This window comes from Candoia aspera, chromosome 5 (assembly GCF_035149785.1).
Source record: "Candoia aspera isolate rCanAsp1 chromosome 5, rCanAsp1.hap2, whole genome shotgun sequence".
NCBI lineage: Eukaryota > Metazoa > Chordata > Lepidosauria > Squamata > Boidae > Candoia > Candoia aspera.
The window spans coordinates 98,162,272-98,186,632 of NC_086157.1; the positions used below are offsets into that span (position 1 = coordinate 98,162,272).

The 24,361-nt window shown below is 38.8% G+C and overlaps 1 protein-coding gene across 1 annotated transcript in view; it reads right to left on the minus strand.

Moving 5' to 3' along the window:
• Positions 1-24,361, minus strand: part of DDX10 (DEAD-box helicase 10) — a 174,872-nt gene that overhangs the window by 112,960 nt on the left and 37,551 nt on the right. Inside the window, exons 12-13 of the mRNA XM_063305813.1 lie at positions 18,180-18,268; positions 10,913-11,309 (exon numbers count right to left, since the gene is read on the minus strand). Of these exons, the coding sequence (XP_063161883.1) occupies positions 10,913-11,309; positions 18,180-18,268 (486 nt within the window). The remainder of the gene's footprint in view (positions 1-10,912; positions 11,310-18,179; positions 18,269-24,361) is intronic.

Here is a 24,361-nt window from a genome sequence, read left to right on the forward strand (position 1 = left end):
AAGTTCCATTTACACATACTGACAGTGTCGACACATTCTGAAAGTAACGGCCCTCTCAAGAGGCTGAATATCAAAAGCATGATACTAAGATAGCACCTGGCTGAACCATAGGAACAGAAGTCTTTACATGTTTCTAAAGAATTGTTTATTAGTTATGCATCTAATTTTTCATAATATAATCAGGAGCCTTTACATATTGTTAAAGTAGAATAGCTTGCATTTCTCTAACACTTTTCAAATATGTTCAAGAAGTAATTCAAAACTTCTTGCTATACATGGATCTAGGTTGCATCATTGTGCAGATTGGAAACCTTCACCTGGAACTACACCCCAAGAATCTGCTCTATGAGGTACAGAAACAGGTGCTACATCTGAGGACTTTGATCGGATGTCTGCTTAATCATGGCTTACACTTGCATTACTTGGAATGTGAACAGGGCAAATGACCGACACAAAAGATTTTTTTTTCATTATTTGAGGAAATTAAACCATGATGTGATATGCTTATAGGAGACTCATATAAGGAAAAAAGATATTAAATATTTGATGAATAAAAATTGGGAGAGGAATTTATTTCAGCAGGTTTGAAGAAGATAAATGGACTTGTAATATATGTTAAACCACAATTGAAACCACGTTTATTGCTTTCTGATGAACACGGCAGATACATAGCAGTGGAAGTCAAGCTTAATGGACTTAAATCTATTGTTGTGGGGATATATGTACCAAATGAGGATACAAATAAATTTTTTAGACATCTTCTGAATGAATTGTCGTCTTTTTCATATCAAAGCTGGTGTCTACTAGGAGATTGGAATGGCGTAACTTCCCCATGATTGGACAGGACATCTGAAAAGGAAATTAAGCTTAAACAAGGAAGACTCCCACAGTCTTTTTTTGACATGATAGACAATTTGGCATTAGTAGATTCCTGGTGACACAAAAATGTATTGGCAAGGGAATATACTTCTTACTCAGAAAGACATAAATCCTTTTCAAGAATTGACTTGATATGGATGTCAAATAATTTAGCTAATAAAATTTGTAAGGCTGATATTTTACCAAAGACTTTCTCCAATCACAATCCAGTAAGTTTGAAAATAAAAAGATCTTCTATGGCTTTTCGATGGAGATTGAATGAACCTATTTTACAAAGAGAAAGCATATTGGTTGATTGCAAGAGAAGTTTAAAAGACTTTTTTGCCATCAATTTGGACAAAGGGACTGACCTAAAAACTGCTTGGGACACCAGTAAAGCAGTTATGAGAGGTCACTTTATTTACCACAACTGTAATATAAAAAAGAAGTGTCAACAAAAAATGCAAACTATCTTGGATCAAATTAAAGTAAAAGAAATTGAATTACAGAAAAACCTAGTGGATACTGGTATTTTACACCAACTTCAATGATTACACCAACAATTATTTATGTTGACTGTGACAGAAATTGAGATGAAATTGAATTATGTTTGAGACATTTGAGTTTGCTAATAAACAAAAACTGAATTCAATTAAAAACCTTAACATTTAACATGCCCATCTCTACTAAGGAAAAACTGGGCTTCTGAATACCAAACACAAGTTATTATACTGGTATCAACACAGATCTTCTTGACTTGCAATATGGCTGACAGGTATCTTCCATTTTTGACAATTAAATCAAAATAGCAAAATCTCAGATGAAACATTCTTCGCTGTTGTGATATAATACAAAAAGAAGTCTAGGACAAATCTTACTATTTCCCCATCTCCCCAGAATGAGGAATATAAATTCTTCACTTGATTATCTTACTCAAAAACACTAAAACCTCTGAGCATTACAGGTCAAAATATTTCAGCTCTTCCTTCCACATTCCCTAACATCTGATGATATGGAAGGAATGGGGTCACAATATTCTTTTAATCACTTGCATACAATTGCCACTATTTTATGCTTGGATATTAGTTCAAATGTGAAAATCCAACACTGATTAATTCCACCACATCTCCCACTCACTACAATCAAGGATTTGGAAATAGAGCAGGGGATATCTATTTTGGGCTTCTGTCCCTTTTTGATACGTAGCCAGTAACGGTTTGAAATAAGTTCAAAGAGCCCCAGGAACTGGATGGCTGACCAATCTATATTCTGATGTCTGCAAGTCTTTCTGAACCAACTCTGGATTCTGAAGTCATTATTATTTGCATTTAAGCTTCTCAAGATAGAATCAGGGCTAATAGTCTGTTCCAATTCTGTGGAAATAATCTGCTTCATTTTAATTGGGAAAAAAGCATAGTCACTAACAACATGGGTTTCAGTACTATGGAAAAAACAGCAGAATCATACTTTCACCTATTTGAAGAATAAACCCCCAGCTGTAAAACTAAAGAATTTCCATGTCCTTAATAGAACTTTTATAAGGGGAAGAATGGAAATACCTTAGCAATCCCTGAATAATAATAAGTTATAAGCATCAAATGTATCCAGCTGACTGTTAAAAGTGAACCACTGTATTTTTATCATCTCATTTTCAATGACAGCATGCATAACTACCCATTGACAATCTCACATGTGAATTATAAAACCACCATCAGAAGAATCAACGAACCCAGATCTGTTCAGGTTCTTCCTACCTGATACCCAGGCCTTATTTTACTTTCCTCAAATGCAAAATCAAAATCTTTTAGAGTCCTGTTATTTCAAAAAAGAAAGAAAGAAAAGGAACTATAAAAAGAAGGAAAAGAACAAATAGGTTTTTAGAGAAATACAAAAGATGGCTGAGATTTTGCTAGTGCAAACCTGATTTTGTTTGTAATGTCTTTCCTTTCTCTCTTTGTTCTAACCTTAGCTACCAACTGACATAAAATCATCATCTGATAACATAGTCAAGTAATTCTAAGAAGTCACAAATCTTTTACAAACTCGGTATTGTGATAGACTTGTAAGGACTATTTAAGTAATCACATTTCCTTTATTATAGGAAAATGAAGTCAGTTAACCACTGTAATTTAACAGCAAAATATCCAAGAGATCCACTCTTTTTCAGATGCTGGGACGATACTGATGTAAACAATTATTGGGAATATTATTGCCTGGATTTCCAAAACAAAAAATAACTGCCAACTGCTAATGAGTAAATGTCACCAGAAAGATCAGGAGGAGCTTAGGGGGAGGATACGGGGGACAGTTTGGAACTGGGAAGGAGAATATGAAATTATCCCTGCAGTTATACTAATTTCAGACATGTTCCTGCAACATCTATATAGACCAAGATTATCTCAGAAACAAGGTACTGGCCATTTCCCAACTGAAGAAATGGTAACAAACATGACAACCAAAGTGCTGGGCTGGCTACCAAAGGCTACCAAGATTTGTATCCCTTTTAGAAAAATCTTCCCAACCAAGTAAGTCTTGCAAATGCCTAACATCTGTGTTAATGTATTGGGGAGTAAGGTCCAAGGATGTAAGAGTATAAGAGGGCTATATCTATATTCCATTATTGGTCTCTAGCAACTGACATCTATTTATTTATTATTAAATTTTTCTACCGCCCATCTCATACACAATGACTCTGGGCGGCTTACAAAGAATAAATATAATATAATTTAATTTATATTAAATTATAAATATAATTTAAGTTTGCTGCCTGTGATTCTGGAAGTAGTAAAGAGCCATTAAGATAGGTAGTCATTAAGATAAATACTGTAGATCCATTAAAATAGGTGGCCATTAAGACAGATAACCACTGACAGCCCAATCATACATGAACTTTCTAAGGTAAAGGTAAAGGTTTCCCTTGACATTAAGTCCAGTCATGTCCGACTCTAGGGGGCGGTGCTCATCTCCCTTTCAAAGCCGAAGAGCCAGCACTTGTCCGTAGACACTTCCGTGGTCATGTGGCCGGCATGACTAAACGGAACGCTGTTACCTGCCCGCCAAAGCGGCACCTATTAATCTACTCACATTTGCATGTTTTCAAACTGCTAGGTTGGCAGGAGCTGGGACTAGCAACGGGAGCTCACCCTGTCACACGGATTCGAACCACCGACCTTCCGATAGGCAAGCTCAGCAGCTCAGCGGTTTAGCCCACAGCGCCACCGCGTCCCTACATGAACTTTCTAGTCTCCTTTTAAAACCAGCTAAATTGGAGTCCACCACTAAACATTTAATTCCACAGTTTAACTACGCACTGCATAAAATCTGTGCACTGTGATCAGCAAATTTAAATCCCTTCTCTCCAAGAAGAAACACAATGACATCTATGATGATGCAATGACCCAGCCTGGGGTGGGAAGGGCAACAGTTCTTCCTGGGGGTGGCTGGTACGTAGAGCCCTCCCCAATGAATGAGATCTTCGCTACTTGGATTTTATATCTATTTTATTCTCTATTTATATTGGTTGTTTATATTGTAATTTATATCTTTTATGGTTTTAATTGATGATTTTATTGTAAACTGCCCAGAGTCCCCCTTTTTGGGGAAGATGGGTGGTGATAGAAATTTGAAAAATAAATAAAAATAAATAAATCTAAAGAGCCCCCACCTCAATTCAAGACTCCTGGTTTTCATACTTGTTTTTAATTTGGCTAACATTCTTTAATTTTCAAAGAAACAATTCAAGACAGGAAGGATGAAATCTGGTTTAAGAGCAGTCTGCTTTTGGATAGGAAGATAACTGCACCTGTCAGTGACTTTTTCCCAATTGTACAGATAGTTGTAAAAAACAGGCAGATGGATGAAGAATTCAGGAATAAATAAAGTTTGTAAAACAACAACACTGTCACCCAGAACTGAGGCTATGTCTGCAAGAGGAAATTTGCATTCTTTCCTCTTTCCCCAGAGGTCATCACTACATTCCTTTATAGTACCATGATTTCCAAGTGTGCTGCAGGCCTGGTAACCATAAAAGAATGTTGCAATGGTCTTGGGGAAGGAAGGAAGGGACCGTTAAGAGAGGAGAAACAGCAACTCAGTCCTGAGAAAGTGGGAAGCATGAGAAAGAAACTCAAAATAACTTTGCGTTGATTATGTTTGGTAAATGATGGGGCGGAGAGGAACTCTGATAGGTGTTCAGGACTCTGTTGTTATATCCCACAAAAATAAGGTAGTATTCTTTGAATCCCTGGGGCATCTGTTTCTTGCCCTGGTTCACCTCAAAGGGCTGAATGTTTTATTCATTTACTTAATTTGGAAAACTTACACGGTTGCCCATCTTATGCAAGGTAATCCTAGGTGGCTCACAACAACATTCTGTAAGAGCAAAATAAACATAACCCACAAAACCCCACAACAGCATCATATATCCCTCCATGGTGCCACAACATCCTACTGTCTCTACATTTACTTTTATTATATATAACTTTTATTAAGAATTTTGATTTCAAGAGTAAAAACTAATACAAACTAAACTTAGAGAAAGAGAAGAAACAAGAAAAAAAGAATAAAAAGTGCAGGAAAAAAGAAAAAGAAAAAAAGAAAAGAATAAAGAAAAATATATAAAGAAGTGACTTCCAACCTTCAAATTTAGTAAGTCTTCACCCCCTGTAAGGTTACAAACAAATATCTCTTCATCCCATATCCCATCTCTTATCTATATGTCCTGTTCAGACTATGCAGCCAGGCACGGTCTTAAAAACACACTTTATTAAATAACTATTTACAATAATTAAGTCCTTGAATATGAAGACTCAAATCAAAAAGCCCAACTGGACACAGCAGGCAGCGAAACAGGACTCTCTCACTGGACAAGAAAGCTGGATACTACTGGAATGCAGTGTGCTGGAAGCAACAGATCTCAAACTGGAACGGGATGCTGGAGTGGTTCTGGTACTGGAACACTGGTAATCTGGAACTGGATTGGGTCTGGATACAGCAACTACAGCTTGGAAGCAGGACTCACTCGGAACGAGGCTAGGCTTGCCTAAAAGACTTGGACTAGGCTGAATTCTCTGAACTGGAGACTTGGAGCAAGGCTTGGAACCTGGAGCAAGGCTAGAATCGGCTGGGAGCTCTCTGCGTGGCTGCCTTTTATACCGTTCTCTGGGGCACTTGGAGTCTCCTGTAGCCAATCGGGCTGCTTTCTCTCGCACACACTTTTCAGTTCGTCATTGGTCCGTGCTGATTGGCGTATTCAAATCCTCTGTTAGGATTGAGTCTGAGGATGAGGAGAATGGGTTGTTATGACCGTTACACCAATGCAGGAGGAAGCAGAGCAGCTGATTAGTTTAGAAGTGAGTCGGCTTCACCACCTCCAATCAGCGCACAGGACAGATGGGCTGAAAGGAGGGCCGAACAAAGAGAGAACCGATTGGCTCTTACCAACGGTACAAAAACTGAACCTTTAAAAGTTGAAGAAAGACAGAGGGGGTCACTGGGGAGAACCATTCCTACGCACAACCTCCAACTCCCAGCCTTGTGGATCACACTATCCCATCAGATGACTTAAAGGAAATCTCTCAGCCTTTCTCTGACGCCGCTTCTGAGACCCTGATCCTGCTTCAACTCAGCCTTGAGAATTGCCCTGTTGCAGGGCCTCCTGCCTCGTCCTCCACTGAGCCAAACCATGCTTCCAGTCCAGACTCTGTTGACAGTTTGTCTTCCTCTGAGAGCCCTTGCCTGACTGCCACACAAATTCCAAGGTCTGTGTCCTGTCTGTCTGCTGAATCTCCAACTTCAGAAGTGCCTTCGTTGCAGCTGCACCGTTTTTAAAAAGCTGCTCCTTGTCACACTTCCGCATTGCCTCTCGCTGCTGTCCAAGGCCTTGATCCAGAGCCATTTCCTTCTGTGGAAATTGGCTTTGTTAGCACTTCTTTCAGGTACTCCAGCCCCTGTCTTGTTTCAAGGTCATTCTCTTCCGTGGAGATGGGTTTTGCTGGTACTCCTCCCAGGTACTCCAGCCCTGCCTTGCTGCTTCACCACTGACCACTGAAGATTCCTGTGTTGCTGCTGCTTCACATCCTGAATTGGCTGATGACCTAGTTGCCGTGCCAGCCTTGGAAAAACCTTGCCTAGTTGTTTGGTTTTCTGCTTGCCACCTTGTTCTTGCCTTACCAGTCTCCTGATTCTTGTCGTCCTTTTAACATCTAAATCCTTAATTTTAACATCTGAATCCTGTTAGCAATTTATAATTCTTTTTCTTTCTGTACTAGTTGCTCAATTAATTATAATATATCTTCTTGTTGTAAATAAAGATTTATTTAGAAGTTCTTGTGTCAATATGCCAAGCAGGACATCCTCCTCCAAACCTTGCCCAATCAGTGCCATGGATACTTCCTGCGCTGCTGGCTCAGCCTGGAGTTTCGTTTTCCCAGTTTTGGACCAGTAAGTTTCCAATTCTTCCTCTGACTCTGAAAGAGTTTCACTTCCCGAGTCAGAGGCAGGCTTGGTTCTGACACTATAAGCAAATCCATAAAACATCAACTTTTCAATCCTGGTGTCAGCAAAAAGCCCATAAAGGATTTCAGAGTTTTCCAAATTTTTTTTTTAAAAAGTATTATTTTAACCTTAATCAAATAAGCCAACTTTATATTCCTTCCTTTTACTTCTAACAGTCTTAATCTTTAATTCAATCAAATATTGATGTCCTAACAGTCAGGAATCACACTGAGATGAGGAATAGGTCTCTAGTGTTTATTGCTGCTACATAAGACAGAAAATCCTAACAAACTGAAGAAGCGTGGGAAAAACCCAGACAGATAAACCCCAAAAGTTAAGGCGGGTCTGATCTGTGTCTCTTTGAATGGCTGCTTAATTCCTCAGTACTACGCAGGCGTTTTCCCTCCTGGATCGAGGCCCCCTCCTGCTCACCATCAGTACTCATGACAATTGTTGTAGGATTTGATTTCTCTTCAATTCTTTATCCCATCGCACAGATTTCTTCAAGGCTTTAACAAGCCTCTTTTGTAGATCCAATAAGAAAACATTTTCCAGATCATTCTCTACGTTTATCATTTGTATTTTCCTTTTAATTTTTACAACTTCAGCCAGTTTCTTTTGTATATCCAGTAAAGCATCCTTTCCCAAATTATTCTCTTGGCCTGTCATTTGTAGTTCCACTTTCGGTACTTTCTCTGTCTTGCCAGATAAAATTTGTGCCACATCTGTCATTCCTTCATTAACCACTTTTGGACATAGTCTGTCCATAGAAGCACACTTCATTACTGACAGTGTTGATATTGTAATTATTAATTTCTGACTCCATTCTTCAAAGATCTCCTTTAATGTTTCCGATGTTATAACATTTTGTGTAATTTTGTACATGCCAGTATTAACTTACATCAAGAACAGACTTGTATTTTTTTTCCTTCTAGTTAGAATCTTTAGCCCCTATAGTGTCCAGTTTCTAAAATCATAAAGTAACTTATCTTTGTTATGACTTGCAAGAGCCAGGATAGCCAAAATAAATCTGTTTCCCACAAGAAGCTATTTATTTTTTACGGTTAATTCCAAAATCTTATAGTAAAAGTCAATATTCCAAATTTATCTGGGCCCTTAATCCGTTTATGACTTTCTTAGATCAAAATCTTATTTAGCTTTTTGCTGTTTATTTCCAATTAAGTTCTTAAGCTTATAATTAATTTTTCTTTTGTTCAAAGTTGAAGATTAACTCACCCGATGAAGACTTTTCAAACTTGTCGTTCCAAAGATCTCTCATAGCTTTAAGATGGTTAATAGGCAATTTCCAAAAGTGGTTAGAAAGTGAGGCTTGCAAACTTAGTGTCTTTTAAAAGGCTCCGCCACAGTTGCGAGCAAGATGGCTGATCCATTTTTCTCCCAGCATTCAAACCGGTGGAAAACTGCTGTCCTACAGTCTCCTCACAAAGAGAAGCCATCCAGAGTACATGTGGGTGATCTCCTGTCCTCCCCTTATCCGGAGAGTTTCTGAGCAACCAGCCTACTCACCCATTCCTTGGTTTTTGCCATGGTTTTCAGCTCCGCTTTTGCAGAGACATCTTCAGTTCACCATACATCCCCTGGAAGTCCCACCAATGACTCTACATTTACATTTGCTGGGCTCATTTCCATTCTAGACCAATACCTGGGTGAAGAGCCAGGTCTTCACAGCCCTCTGGAAGGTGAGGGCCTTCTGAATCTCAGAGGGAAAGCTGTTCCAAAGGGTTGGGGCAGCATGGAAAAGGCACATCTCCTATCAGGTAGTAACATTTAAGGGAAGGTGGAGTTCACCCATCCTATCTGACCTGGTAGGACTGGCAGATACCCTCAGGGAGATGCAGTCCTGCAAATAACCTGGCCTCATGATGCAGCTTTAAAGATAGTAACCAGCACCTTGAATTGCAACCAGAAAGCAACTAGAAGTCAGTTCAGATCACATAGCAGCAGTATAACATGGGCAAAACACAAAGCTCTCAGAATTGTATTCACCACTGCATGCTGAACCAGTTGTGACTTCCAGGTAGTCTTCAAGTGCAGCCCCATGTACAGCACATTACAATAATTCAGCCAATAGTGTGAGTAATAGTGAGCAAGGCCTCCAGGTCTAGAAAGGGTGCAACTGGTGCACAAGATGAACCTGTGCAAAGGCCCCCACTAGCCACAGTTGCCACCTGGTCCTCCAGGAAAATGTGTTTAACCATGAAGAGAAAATCACAAAGCATACATATGGATGGATCTTGTCACTCAATAATGTTACCTGATATATAATTATGACTGAATTCTCCTTTCAAATAGCTAACTAAATCAAGAAAACTTCCTCCAGTTCCTTAGTGACACGCTTGGTCACAATCAAAGCACTTATATAAACTTTCCTATAACTCTTAGCGCCAGTCCTTTAGCTGACAAACATAAAAGTCACATGAAGGTAATCTGCATGTTTAAAAGCAAATTGAGTTACTATCTTGACAGTCTGGATTAAAAAAAACAACTGAAAACTGTTTTCAGTGAATTATGAGTACCTAACATTTGAATAATATTCATTTCAAGGTCAACTCACACAAATTATTTAAAATACATTGCACTTTTAAAACCTACAAAATTAATTAAGCGACTTGTTCCCACCATGGCAACTTATTAAATGAGTTGTCAACATTAGAAAATGTATTTGCTGATGAAAGTGTGAGTATGCCAATGTGTGTATTAACACTAAAATTAGAAGTTTTTGATTGAGCTAGTGTTGACATATAATAAAATAATATACTTCTCCAAGAAATGACAGGGCTTTTTCCAGGGCCCTTGTCATTATATTCCGCAATGGAGCAATTCTACATTTCCTTTTGCTTTGTAAGGCAATGAAGGCAAAATCAATTATTCTGTTTTAAATAATCCAGAATCCAATGTTAATTAGAACTACAAAAGAATAACGAATTTAACATACAAATTATCAAATTATACATGTTCAAATTACTAGCAGCATTTCTGAAGGTCTTGTAAAAATAAAATCTATGATGCAACCTTAACATTAGTGCATAAGAACTTTTGGGAAGCTGACAAAATCAGAGCATCAAGCTGTTGGTCAACAACAAGAGAAAATTTCGATATTAGATTTCCCAATCTGACAACCTCTAATTATACCAGGCAACAAGTCACATAATTCCCAGAAGTGTTTGGTGGGCGATGGTGACAATGGTAGTCTAACGCACATGGAGAGTGATAAATTGGGGAAGGCTGTATTAATACATACAATCAAAGTAACCCAATCCATGCCACTCAGATATCAACCAGTAAAAAAACCAAAGTCTATTCATGTCTAAGCTAAGATATAAGAGCTTCATAGCAATAAGCTGATTAACACGACCAGCTACCCCAAACTCATATATGAGCAACAGAAAAGCCCTGCCAGATCAGGCCATAGACTTAATAGTCCGGTATTTTGTGTCATGCAATGGCCAACCACATATATTCAGGAACATAATGGTAATAACCCCCTTCCAGAAGAAGGAGGCTGGCTGTTAACATTTAAAAAAAAAAACATCCTTACCAATGCTGATTTCTCTTCTGATTCTAAGCCAAAGACATTTCGCCGTTTTACAATCAACACATCCTTAGAGCCATCAACATTATCATCATCATCATCTTCTTCTTCGAAAAAGTTTAGGCTTTCAGGTTTTGATTCGTGGACTGTTGCAGGTTGTTCTAACTCAGACTGACTCCGTAACGCGTCCTCCTCAGGACTGCTTTTCCCAGAAAGGCCTTCTGTCTCCTTTTGTCCCAACATGTCTGCTCTACAGAAAATTCTCCTACATTTTTCTAAGTCTTCATCACTTAAAGAAAACTGTGTATCTTCAGCGTGCTCAGTCCCCTCTTTTTCAGGCTCCTTTGTATGCATTTTCTTCTGGAGAAATCGTACACGAGGGGCCACTGCAAGCCCAAGAGAGCTACAAAACAGAAAAGCATCAAGTATCAGGACAAGGTCTCTGCTCTAACTTTAAATGCTGCCCATTGAAGTTCATCAAAATCTGTTTGCACAGTATTATTTTGCAAGAGAGCAAATGTCTAGCGGCTGGGAGCAGTTCCTAACATCTGGGTAGGCCAGAACACAACACACAGAGTAATAACATAACAGAGGTAGGCATCATAGCAGGGCTGTGTTTTTCCACCTTTCTGGGGAGGTTAGAGAGATATTCTTTGTATTTTAAAATGGGCTGAGCCTCTTTTAGGACTTACGTTATAGTCTTCATGTGCTTCCTGCCTTTTGCAGATCTTTGAACATAAAATAGTTTTTAAAAATGAAGTGTTTCCTCCCTCAGAGTGATTGAAAATCACACTGCTGCTTTTTGTCAACTGTGCCCTGAGATTCAGCAGTGTGGTTTGAGGAGGCTACAAGTTAGGATGTTGGGGGCCACAAGTTGCCCATTCTTATTTTATAGCAAGCCAGGATTTCTTCACTGCATGTGGCACTGTTTAACTGTTCCAGTGCTCACAAGCTGGCTTCAGTCTTTAAATATTGGATTGAGAGAGCTCTCCTGTTTCACCAGTCATCAAAGTTGTAGTGACTGACCATATGTATTGATATTCAATGTATGGGCATATATTTATCATTTATGAACAAAATAAAGATATATAGGTCTAATGAACTTACTTACAAGTAAACTTTAAATGCAAGTCTTGAGAAGTTCAATAAATACATTGGGAAGCCAAAAGAAACAGCTGAGGACAGTAATAGTACATGACACAAGTATTACCATACTCAGAAATCCACATCAAGTTCACATAATCCTCCTGACAATCCCCCAAAAGGGAAATTATACAAAATAGGTCCTCATATGATATGTTTCCCATTGTGTACAGTCTGGGTTTCCATACTGTATTAAGCTGTGTGTAATATTTGTTAGATTCTCATCCTGCCTTTACATACATGTATGCACATATGTAAGTCATATATAACTTAAGTATGACTTACATTCATTAAGACACAAAAGATGGCATACAAATCTTAATTGCTGAACTCATACAACACTCTAAAACCAAACAAACTGTAAGATGGTTAAAAGCATTATCTTATTCACACATCTGGCAAACTAAATTAACTCTGGCCAGCCAAGCATCTTAATCTGTTGCAAACTACTTTTCTATTTTTTTTCTCCTCCATCATTCTTATCTTATAGACGGTTTTCCAATATAATGTCTGTATTTATTTCAATAGCATCAGCCCAGGTTTTTGGCAATGCTGCTTCCTGAATGGCTGACAGAGCTGAAATATAATTAAAGAAATTGCAATCAAACAAACCATTTTCGAATATAAAAAATAGCAGTCCATTTATAAAAGGGATGCATAACATTTTTAAGTGATGTGCCACAGGTTGTATTCCAAAGGAATAGATGAGGACAAATGGGGGGAGGGGCTGAATGTGTACATCATTATAACAATTAATTAAACTTAATATGAATTTTCTTCCCATATTTAATTATTCCTTGCTGTCATATTCAAATTATAATTTAATAGGAACTTTTGGTGAGACTCCAAAATCTTGCAGGGTGTACACATTCCAAAATTAAAGCAAAAACTAGAAATGAAAAGGTCTTCACAACTTGCCCAAAAGACAAAAGAACTGATATAAAGCCATTCTTTCTGGGAAGGCCATCTAAAGTTAGGTCTGTCTCTCACTCTCTATCTGCTACCCACCTGATTTCTAAAGAAAGGAGTACACAAAAGAAAACTTTAATGAATGATATGGACACCTTTACAAGAAAGAAGTAATCCTTCAACACCAGCCATGCATTCAGTGCATATGTCTATACCAGAAGTAGAGGCTAATACATTTTGCCCTACATACCAATATGCCATGAAGCATTTTATGAAAACTTCACACTCAGTTTTTTATACTGTACTTTAGCATATACAGACACACTTCTGGCTGAACCTGCCTTTAAGAGAAAAAAGGCAATTTAAATCTTTTTTCACATCCTGAATACTATTAGATTCAATGGCCATTAAAAAAGATCTTCTCCTTTCCTCTAGACAAAGAATCACGTAAACAGCCACCATTCTTTTAGAACTGCATTTAATATTTTGTTTTGTATGAATAAGATGGAAATCAGTAAGAATCCCACAAGTCAAAGAAAATGCAAAATTGAGGCAATACAGTTCAGTTCTCTATTGGAGATCTGATTATGGTGTCTGTACTTTAATACATTGCCCACACCATATCGTTGGGGGAAAGAAGATAAAAAGAAGACATGGATGACCAAAGCCAATATTTTTTAGCAAATTAAACCAAGAAGATGAGTTTGGAATCATTTTTATATCCTTTTATCCCTCAGAGCAGACTTTCCTAAACCAGTGCTCTAGAGATGCGCTGATCTTTAACCCATTCCCAATTATGGTGTATGTAAATCAAAGGACCTGTACTTCAGCATCCCTAAAGGGCACCAGGTCTGAGAAACCAGCCCTAGAAAATAATGGTTAAAAGAATTAAAATACTATAGCATATGGGCAAGATAAGCACAATACACCTGACAATGATGGAACAATGAAAGGCAAAGGAACATTTCACTTTTAATTAAATTGCCAGGGTTATTAATCTTTGGCACAAGAAATGCATATGGCTGGCAGAATTCCACAGCAGTTTTCTTTGAAGTGAACATAATATAAGATGACCTTGTTTGACATCTATCATGTTGAAAATTCTTAACAGAGGGATGGGATATTGATCAAAGGAACACGTTGAAGGTCCAGTGTTCAATTACCTGGTATCTCTAAATAGGATTGGAACAGGTCTCTCTCTCAAAGAGCCACTGAATATCAGTGCAGATTCAAACCTTCTACCCCCCAGGCCTTAATCAAGAGGGCTACAAATCACTCTAACCAGCTATTTACAATATGGCTCAAACCAATTACTACTGAAAGAAGTATAATCTGATTTTTTGAGAGCATAATATTACTGCTATTACATTATCAAGCTTTACGTTCTTCCCAATTCCTTGAAAGCATGTTGAATACAACTCCTGCACAAGTCTATATACACTGAAAAACACTGGGGGTTGACAGTTTTGAACTAGAAGTATCGTTGTTCTGAATGTTCTCAAATGTCAAACACATTTGAACGGCAAAAGCCACCTAAGGTTTGACATTCCCACGAGAGGGAATCTGGGATACCTCCTTCCATGAATACATAATGTTGAGGTCTAATGAGATTTTCTTACTTAGATGAGGCAAAGTAATTAGTTATTGGTATAGTGATTATGTTTTTGAAACCCAGACTCAAGATTTCACTCACTACATAAATCTGGGCCAGTCACTCTCTCTCTCTCTCTCTCTCTCTCTGTTCAATCTACTTACAAGGTTGTATTTCTGTGGGTAAAATCAGGGGAGGGGATCACCTCACATGCTACGCTCTACTGTCCCAGAGAAAAGATGGGAAATAAGTAGACAGTTGGTAGACACACAAGTCAGCTAGACATGGCAGATTTGCTATTGATCCTGGTGTGAATTTATGATCTTTTGAGAGGAGAAGGATCTTTTGGGGGTGGGTATCAGAGAGGAATCTTAGAAGATAAGAACCAAGTAGGAAGGAGAAAAGCTGCATATGAATGGAATTAGGGATTGTAGATGTGGTTGGAAAACAAGTAGAAAATTAGAGAAGAGGGAAGAAATACTTTGCACAGCTGGATTTCAGAGGCATGACTGAATGGTGAGCATTGGTGCACTCACACCAGACTGGGTGAGTTTACCAGCAGTGAAGGCTACAAAGAGGGGCTACAGGTGATAACCTCTGTCACTTTTATTGATGTTGCATCTAAGTTCTAGCCATTGTTGCTACTGTGACTGAAGCAACAGCAAAGACTGGGTGAGTTAGATCTGTGCAGCCACAGCACAAAAATAGTTCCCGCTCCAGAACATTCTTGGCTGGAAGCTGATGTTGAAAACAAGCCTCACTTGACCACAAGAAGTTGGTGAGTTGCAGAGGTCCTTGGACATCAAAGGTGGACAGTGAGCACTGAAGTGCAGCTGTCATCAGAGCAATGAGAAAGGACCTCACCCTGGCCATGAAAAAGCATGCCACTTGCTACTGCCTGTCACTGTGACCTGAGATTCACCTATTGGTGATATTTGAGTGGTTTAGATGGAACGGTAGTTCTCTCTGGGGGAGGAACAGGAAATAGTGGTGGAGTGGCCCCTGGAGGGGACAGAGGAAGGACAACCTAAGAGCTCTAGTGAACAATTCTAGAGGATGGCTCTGAGGAAGAATAAGTAGGTAGTAGGAGGTACAGTTCCCAGATTGCTAGCCCCCCTGGTGGAGTGGTTGTAATAAGCAGCTGGTATGGAAGCTCTAGTTGTGGTGGGGGTGAGCTTGGAGAGCCCCCGGGGACTGTCATTGGCAGGAAGCAAATAATCATAAGGGGCAGGGGGAGGTATGACAGGAGACATTATCCTGGTGCATCTCTAACTGGCCTTTGAGATCATCAATTATGGTGTCCTTCTGGACAGTTGAGGCTCACTTAGCAGATGGAGTGGCTATAGGTTTAGAAGCCAACAGATTTTAGCAATATTTCATTTTTAGTTCTATATAGAGTCATACTTCCAGGAAGAGAACCAGCCCATAATCTTGGGGTCCTCCTGGACACTCAGCTCCTGCTCCAGAACCAGGTATCAGCCATGACCAGGAGAATCTTTGCATTATCATTATGCAAAGATGCCATTTCAGGATCAAGAGTGGGATTTCTATGAAATATCTCTCTTTTTGTTTTCCTTTATTTATTTATCATATTTATATGGCCACCCATCTCACACAAAACGACTCTGAGAACCATACAATTACTTAATTGATTTCTTTGTTTGCTTTGTATTTTTCTTCTGTTGTGTGCCACCCACAGTCTGTGGATCTGGGGCAGAATAAAAATAACATGAAGGAAGCAGGCAAAAATTAAAGGATTCCACAAGGACTCCTCCTTTTCACCTATTTTCCCTCCACAAGAGGGAAAATAGGTGAAAAGGAGGAAGAGATGAAGATGGAAAGAAGACAGGGCAGCAGCAGCAGGGAGTGGGGAAAATGAGTCCATCTTTATTTTCTAACCATCTTGGGAATTAATGCTTGTGATTTTCCTTAGCAGAAGGACCAGTAACAAACAGATCTCCTGCTCTTTCCCCCCAAGTCTCTGCCCCTTCCTTTTCTAAATGCCTTTCTGTGCTGTCTTCACAACTGGACTATCTAGTTGTTGTCATTATTATTTATGGTCAAAAAACCTGAATTGCAAATACAAATACAATTAAAATTTAGGCATAAAACAGTTTAACAGATACAATAAATTGATAGATATTACATAAAACATTTAAACGCTCAAACTATACTATGCATGCCTAAAGGCTGTACTTGTCATGGGGGTGGGGGGATTTCTCCCTAGAATGACGTGCTCTACACAATTTTGCTTGTAATCACAATATAATGTGTGCATTTGTTCTGTTGTAAACATTCTATTGTTACAGGTAGTTCTCAACTTATGACAGCAACTGGGATCAGGATTTCCATCGCTAAGCAATACAGTTGTACAACGCGATTACATCACTTAGCGACAGCAACCCCTGCAGTCCTGGTTGCTGTCATTAACTGAATCCCACGGTCATTAGGCGAGGCAACTTCCTGCCAGCTTTCCACAACCAAAGTCAGTGGGGAAGCTGGCAGGAAAGATTGCAAATGGTGATCATCTGATCGCAGGGTGCTGCAACCAGTCACAAGTGCGAACTGGTTGCCATGCACCCAGATCGCAATCATTTGACTGCGGGGGTGCTGGGACGGCCAGAATTCCAAGGACAAATCGTAACCACCATTGGTTCAGCACTGTCGTAACTTTGAATGGTTGCTGAACAAATGGTCATACAGGTCAAGGACTACCTGTACTGATTTTTTTTTATTCTATCTAAATCCAGGGCAAGCATGTTGCTTCTGAAAATAATTGCCATACCTTACCCAAAATTTTAAGGAAAATGCATCAAACTTGGTACACTACTGGAGGTGGCCCCCATTTCATGAATATCAATTTGGTGAAACTAAAATGAATGTTCAGTTTTCTGATCCACGAAATGTTTAAATGAATGCTAGAACACTGATCTTAGATTGGGGCATAATTATGCCCTAACAATAACAGGAGAACTTCCTAACAAAATGTTCAGGCCACAGAGCTGCCTTACACAATATACTTATATTGATCCATCCAGTTGCTCTCTGTCAGCCCAGCCCACCTCACAGGGTTGTGGTTGTTGTGGGGAAAATAGGAGATGGGAGCGTTAGGTATATATACCACCTTGAGTTGATCACAAATGATGGCAGGATACAAGTCAATCAAACAAATAAATAAAATAGTGCAGGATTATCATCACTGAATGGCAATAGGTCTTCAAGCTTTAGGAAAGGGTCTAAGAACATACCAGATATGCGTACTGAATCTAAAACCTTATACATAAAAAGCAGAAACCCTTCCATGAAGTGAGGACTAACTAATGAGGACTACTAAGACAAATAACTTTTTTTTAAAAATTCAAAATTGCCACACATGTTATTGAGTTTTCATAGGCAGCACAGAACAGTTAAGGATTCATTTATTGCCTTTTCTCATCGTTTCCATATATATTAACTATATTTGAATGGGCTCATGTGCATGCACACACCTCCATTTTTAACCAACTGATTTTCATTGCTGATTTGAATCGGTGAGCCAGTGCTGGTTTGTGCAGTTCTAAAGAAATCTGTAAAAAAGGATATACAGTTTTTGTCCAACATCTACAATTACTGGAGATAAATGGCACTTACAGGGCATATTCAGCAATGGGTAACTTTAACACATCAAAGACTTCTTTGTTCTTCATTAGGTAGACAGATCGCAGATAAGAAACAAAACACTGAGGAGAAAAGAAAAAACCTTGTTCAAACCACAGAGTATGCCAAAAAAGGGACTCAGTACGTTAAAGAACTGAAACAGATGCACAGTTTAAGCTAATTACTTTTTAAAGTACAGTAGCATATTCTTGATATTATGATACTGAAAAAAGACATCCTTTTTTTCCATTATGGTTTTTACATACCTTGAGATGTTGGGTAATCTCTATTTCAAACAGCCTCACTATTCATAATATCTGTATACTAAATATAAAATTAGAATTGGGGGAATATGCACCTTGAAATATACTTCTTTCCTGAAGAGTCAAGAGAATACTAAAAGGCAGCATCAGGGTTTATTGGAACACACCAATGATTTAGAGCAAGGGCTGGCAATATACCATTAGCAATGCGGTCTAGCACCAAACATGTCTTAAACGAGCACCCTCAGCTACTCCCAAAATAACTTTTAAATTTTAAGAAATGGCCGTCGTATCGTGAGATGGTCAATTCTAGCAACCTTTTGGCATTCCTGCGTAAGATCTCCTGGTAATGATTGGTGGGAATCATCAAAAATTCATGAGATTTGGTAATCTCACATGATTTCTGATATTTTTTATCACTCAGTGGCACCCAGAATCTGAGACGCCAAGTTTAGCCAAATTTTTAAAGTTAAACAAATGTGGGAATGAGAAAGGCAAACTTGAAGTGCGCACACAGGGAAGAGCTAGATTTCAAGGATGAATTGCACAAAATTCAGTGGATCTTCCCTGACTTCTCTGTCCTTCCAAATATTAACCTTACCCTAATCCGAACCCCATATTGCCCCCTAATAAATAGTCATTATAACCGAAGCACTATTTTGATATGCATTTCCAGGCAGGACAAAAGCTGTGCTCTTTTGTGGCCTCCAAAACAGGAAGATTCTCCCTCACTTTCAGACACTGGGACTCTGCCTCTAAAAACGACTGAGATGCTTGTCAGTATAGCTTTAGTGTAAAATTTAGAAGCTTGATCTTCTGCATTTGTCCAGTCAGCAAAGTCCTTCCTGCAACACTTCAGGTTTCTCAGTCATTCTCTTTAGGGAGTTCTGTCGGTTTCAGTCTCAAGTCTATTATGGTCACCAAAGTCCTTGCTCAACCCTAACTGTCAACATAATCATGATTCCAAGTAGTTTCTTTAGGAACAAACAAACAAACAACCATACTTAAATTCTGACTTGAATTGGGAAGAAAAAATAAATTTCAAAATTATTCTACTTTATAACATGACAACAATCTGGGGCCAACCAGATGTGGGAATACGGGAAATCCCACCACAACTAAAGGGCAGCAATTGATGCACAATTTAATCCTTGGAGTTATCCATGAACCCCAAAAGCACAGAGGATGGAACTCCTCATGCAATATTTAGTGTGGAAGAATGGGAATTTATTAACTATATGGCCAATAATTATTTTAACATTTACAGATGATCCTCGTTTAACAACCATTCATTCAGCAACCATTCGAACTTGCGGCAGCACTGAACAAGTGGTACTTATGACCCATTCTTGAAGTTCTAGCCATCGCAGCACCCCAATGGTCACATGATCGCAATCTGGGTGCTCAGCAACCAGCCCAGATTTCCAACCATCACAGCATCCACAGCCACATAATCGTGATTTGCGACCTTCCCTGCCAGCTTCCCACAAGCAAAGTCAATGGGGAAGCTGGCAGAAAGTCGAAAGTTGCAATCACATAAGGTCCTCACTTAACAGTCTGTGGTGATTCACTTAACAATGGTAACTGGGGACTGCCAGAACTGCCATTGCTAAGAAGTCACGTGATGTTGCACTTTACAATTGCATTGCTTAGTGGTGGAAATTCTGGTCCCAATTACCATCATTAAGCAAGGACTATCTGTAAATCATTGTTTCAGTTTTGTTCTAGATAAACTTTTGAAGTGTAACCCCCAGCACACAGTTCAAAGACCAAGTACAATTCACAGCCTGAAAAAAATAACACAGCCCTCCTTCCTCAATATCACTAAACTCCTATGATTAAACTTGATGCATATACAGGTTACAATTGTGTGTGCATTGTGTATGCATTTTTAATATTTCAGTATTACTTGTTAAGTGCTTCTGCACATTTGCAGTGGCTTCCCCACCCAGTTCCACCCAGTGGGGTTTTTTTTAGTGTGCTTCTTCACTTGCCTTTCAAAATAACCTTCATTCTTTTTTATTATTTCTTAAAACCGAAGGTATTTGATCTGTCCTTGAAACCATTTTAAGCTACTAATAGAAGCTACAGTACAGGATAGTTTTGCTCTTAAAACCTATCCTTAGAAGCATCAACAACAAAAAATGTAGTAACAGGTTTTGCTTCTGGTTTCATGTTATTCAGGTTGCAATAAAACACTGGAAAAATCACTTCTATAAAACTGAATAACCTGCTGCTATCAGCATGCCCTTTCATTTGCCTGGTAACTCAAGTGTATAATTCTAACCATACCATTTTATGTTTCCACAATACTATTCAGTAATATTTATTTGGAGCAGAAAGGAAAAAAATACTTTTGTAGATATATTTATTGGCTCACGTATAGAATTCTCATTCATTCTTCTGCTAGCTGCAAATGTTAAATGAAGAGCTATTATCATTCATTACATTTTGCAGTTTCAGGATCATGCAAAAGATTGAACAGAGCCATTTGCAGTACCTCACTATCCTCTGCATTTTTTTGTCTCTCAGACATACCTTATTCTAGATGACACAAATACCTACAGTAAAATATTTTGATGATTCCCACCAATCATTATCATGAGATCTTATGCACACGGTTGTGCAGGAAGCCTCCTGTTCAATCTCAGACAGAATGAAATTCAGGTAAAGAAGCCGAAAAGTTATGCATTTCCGCTAAAAGGGCTACTTGGAAATCTGCAGCAATATTGGTTCCATCAATGCTAGCTGTACATATGTGCAAGCATCTGACTCTTGATGCGACTGTAGGGACACGCTATCATTACTGCTGCTTTCAGGTATTAATTTGGTTCAGTCCAAATTGTAAACTAAATGCTACATAACCACTAAAAAACAAGCAACCTTTATATTTGCTAATGTGATGAATTTAATACTTTTTGAAACAAGAATACACTTATCCAATAATACAGATTTTTAATGTGCCTGCTAAAATTAAAGTTACAGCAATAAAGCTTGATTGAATTCAAAATTCAATTTAACTATTCCAATGCGGTATCTCTTACAGAGCTACAGGGTTTGATGGCAAAATGATGGATATGTGCTACTTTAATATCAAAGGCACAACCGTTTGGAAAAGGTGCTAACTATAACAAACTATTCACATAAATAATTGTTTGAAGTAAAGATAATACAGTATTACTCCTTGGTGGAGTGCAGCAGATGTAATGGATCAACTCTCTTTTAATGAGTTAAAAGATGGGAACAAAATTACAGAATTTTCTCCTTCCTCCTCTTGCAATCTGTTATCCTCCTATTAGTTATGAGAATTCTCACACCAATATTAAGTAAACAGAGAATCTTTGTATCCACATCTAAACTCTGATTAGCAAAAAAGATCTAGTTAACTTCAACTGCAGATGATGCCAGTCCAAAAGCATCTCTTAACTAGTGTTTAGACAGGAAGCTGACTCCTGCGTTGACCTGCAAATTTTACAGCTCCATTGCTGTCTTTTATTATGAGGTTTGAAGTTTCTGCATCAGGAAGTCATTATATTGAGCAAGGTTATCCTAAAATATCCTGTTCTGGAAACTCAAGGAAATTCTGGGCATGTGGAGACCATCAAAAGTTATTTAGCTTTTATTCATACTTTCAGAAAGATACTGCAGGTTCAGAAAGGAAGAACAGACTGTAACTTCAGTACCATGCAGCAATAAAAGAATGGCTTTAAATATAGCAATAAAATTGGATTTACAGGGCAGGTCTATCACTAGATCTGTCAGCAACATCAAAAGCCTTTGTCTCAACTTGTTTCATCAATATCCTGAAATTCCAAAATTATTCCACTCCACTCCACTCAACTGTATCCTTTTAAAAGGGTGATTTAGAAGGCCATTGGCAAAATGCTGCTTTGGGGGGAGGGAAGGAAGAAGCTTATTCCATTTTTTTTAATCTGTTGTAATAAGTCTTGTCTTCCTCTTTCTGGCAAAGTAATTCTAACTCAGTTTTCTAGAGCTGGCACTAAATCAACAATATTTTACTGCCAGCTAATACAACTATGCAAGACTTTAAAAAGACTCTTATGAAGAAAGCACCTGCTCCTCTTATTTAATTATAATAAAGCTATAAAGACAGGGCTTTTAAACCTGTGAGCAACCTGACCCTTCCCACAGGTAAAATTGTCTTCAAAGATATTACTATTTTACATGTCCTAACAAACTCTACCTAATGTTTCTGTATCTAAACTACCACTTCCACCTCATTTTCTCAGTTCTCTATCATTATGCCTGAGGGCAAATTATAGCATCTTTAGAGAACAGTGGTGTTGCCACCTTCCCCAAAATACCTGTTGTGCCTTTCAAATGTGTGGAATCAGCTCCACCAGTACAGTCGGGCCACTGGCTCTGTTAATGTAATGGTATGTAGGAATGACCATGAGAGACAGGGGGAAGAGCTGAAGACAGGGCAATGCTCCCATAAGCATAAGCTTAGCCTGCAGAAGGAATGGGGGAGCGGCAAACGTCTCAGAAGGGACCCTCCCTAGTTTCTTGGGCTGTAAAGGCATTGGGGGAGGAATGTACTTTCAGACTTACAAGAGTCTGTTAATGTAACCTTACAATAAAGTTAGAGCTGGTACTTCTGGGTGTGCTTCTTAGCTGGACTACCTCGCAAAGCTGACAATGGGGTAGATATTCTAGAGTTTATTTTCCATTTTTTTCCTGTTTATGGGGCAGATTACAGCAATTAAAATTACAAATTATAAAACCTATTATTTATATATGCCAGGAGATCCAGGAAAACTAGCAGGATCTCTACCAAGGCGATTAAAGTAATCTCAGTACTATATCCTGGGTGAAACCCCAATTAAAATGGGTCCAGATCTGCAGCTACAAGGCCACAACTTCTTCAACCACCTTCCTAGGCTTGGAAGATTGAAGACTTGCCTATAATTACAAAGTTCTTCCATGTTCAGGGAGATTTTTTTCAATAAAGCTCATATGACTGCTTCCTTTAAGCAAACAAGAAGCATTCAACACTCAAGGAGGCATTAATCACCTCCCATAATCACACAACCAGTCCCGATCTAGCCAATTTAACCAACCAGGAGAGATATAGGTCAAGCAAACAGGTTGTGGCCCTCACGTCTCCACACATCCTGTTCCCATCTGCAAGATCTACAAGTTCAAAAGAATCCATGTGAGCATACCTCCGTATCAACGGTCCCAATATTGGTGTTCACGTTGAGATGAATTCAACTGGCTTTATCTGCAACTACTGATGAAAATTTTTCATGATGAGCATCTGACTGCCCCAGCTCCCCACCATCACCAGTATGCTGATGGAGGAGATGCTCACAGTATGGAGAAGCATCAGTCTTTTCTGTGCAGATGCAATAATGCAATTCAAACCCATTTGTCTGGGAGCTTCCTCCAACAGCACTCTAGCCCATTTCATTGTTCTCAGCTCCCTAATGAATCAAGATGCCTTTTGAGCTCTATTGGTAGGAAGAAGGTGCTTTAGAACAGTAGTATCAGCTACTTTGGCCTTCTCTAGATCACTCAGGAGTGACACACAAGAAAGGAAATTCAGAAAACTATCTAGAAGCATTAAGCACCTAGGTCAGACCTTCACTTTTGCAGAGATTTCTAGCAGCCACTGGTTTAAAACTGATCAGAGAACAATATGTCCACAACATTAAAGTTACAACTAGTTCTTCTATATTCTGACAAGGAGCCCCCAGTGAACAAAAAACCAAAATCTATAATACGGTCTGCTGCATGGGCCCAGATGCCGTTTGAACAGATTCATGGTCATCATGGAAGACATGGAATCCTAAGCCACTCCTGACTGAAGCAACCTCAGCATGCAGATTAATGTCATCCAGAACAAGAAGCCAAATTTAGTCCATTGCCACATCAGATATCAACAGGGAG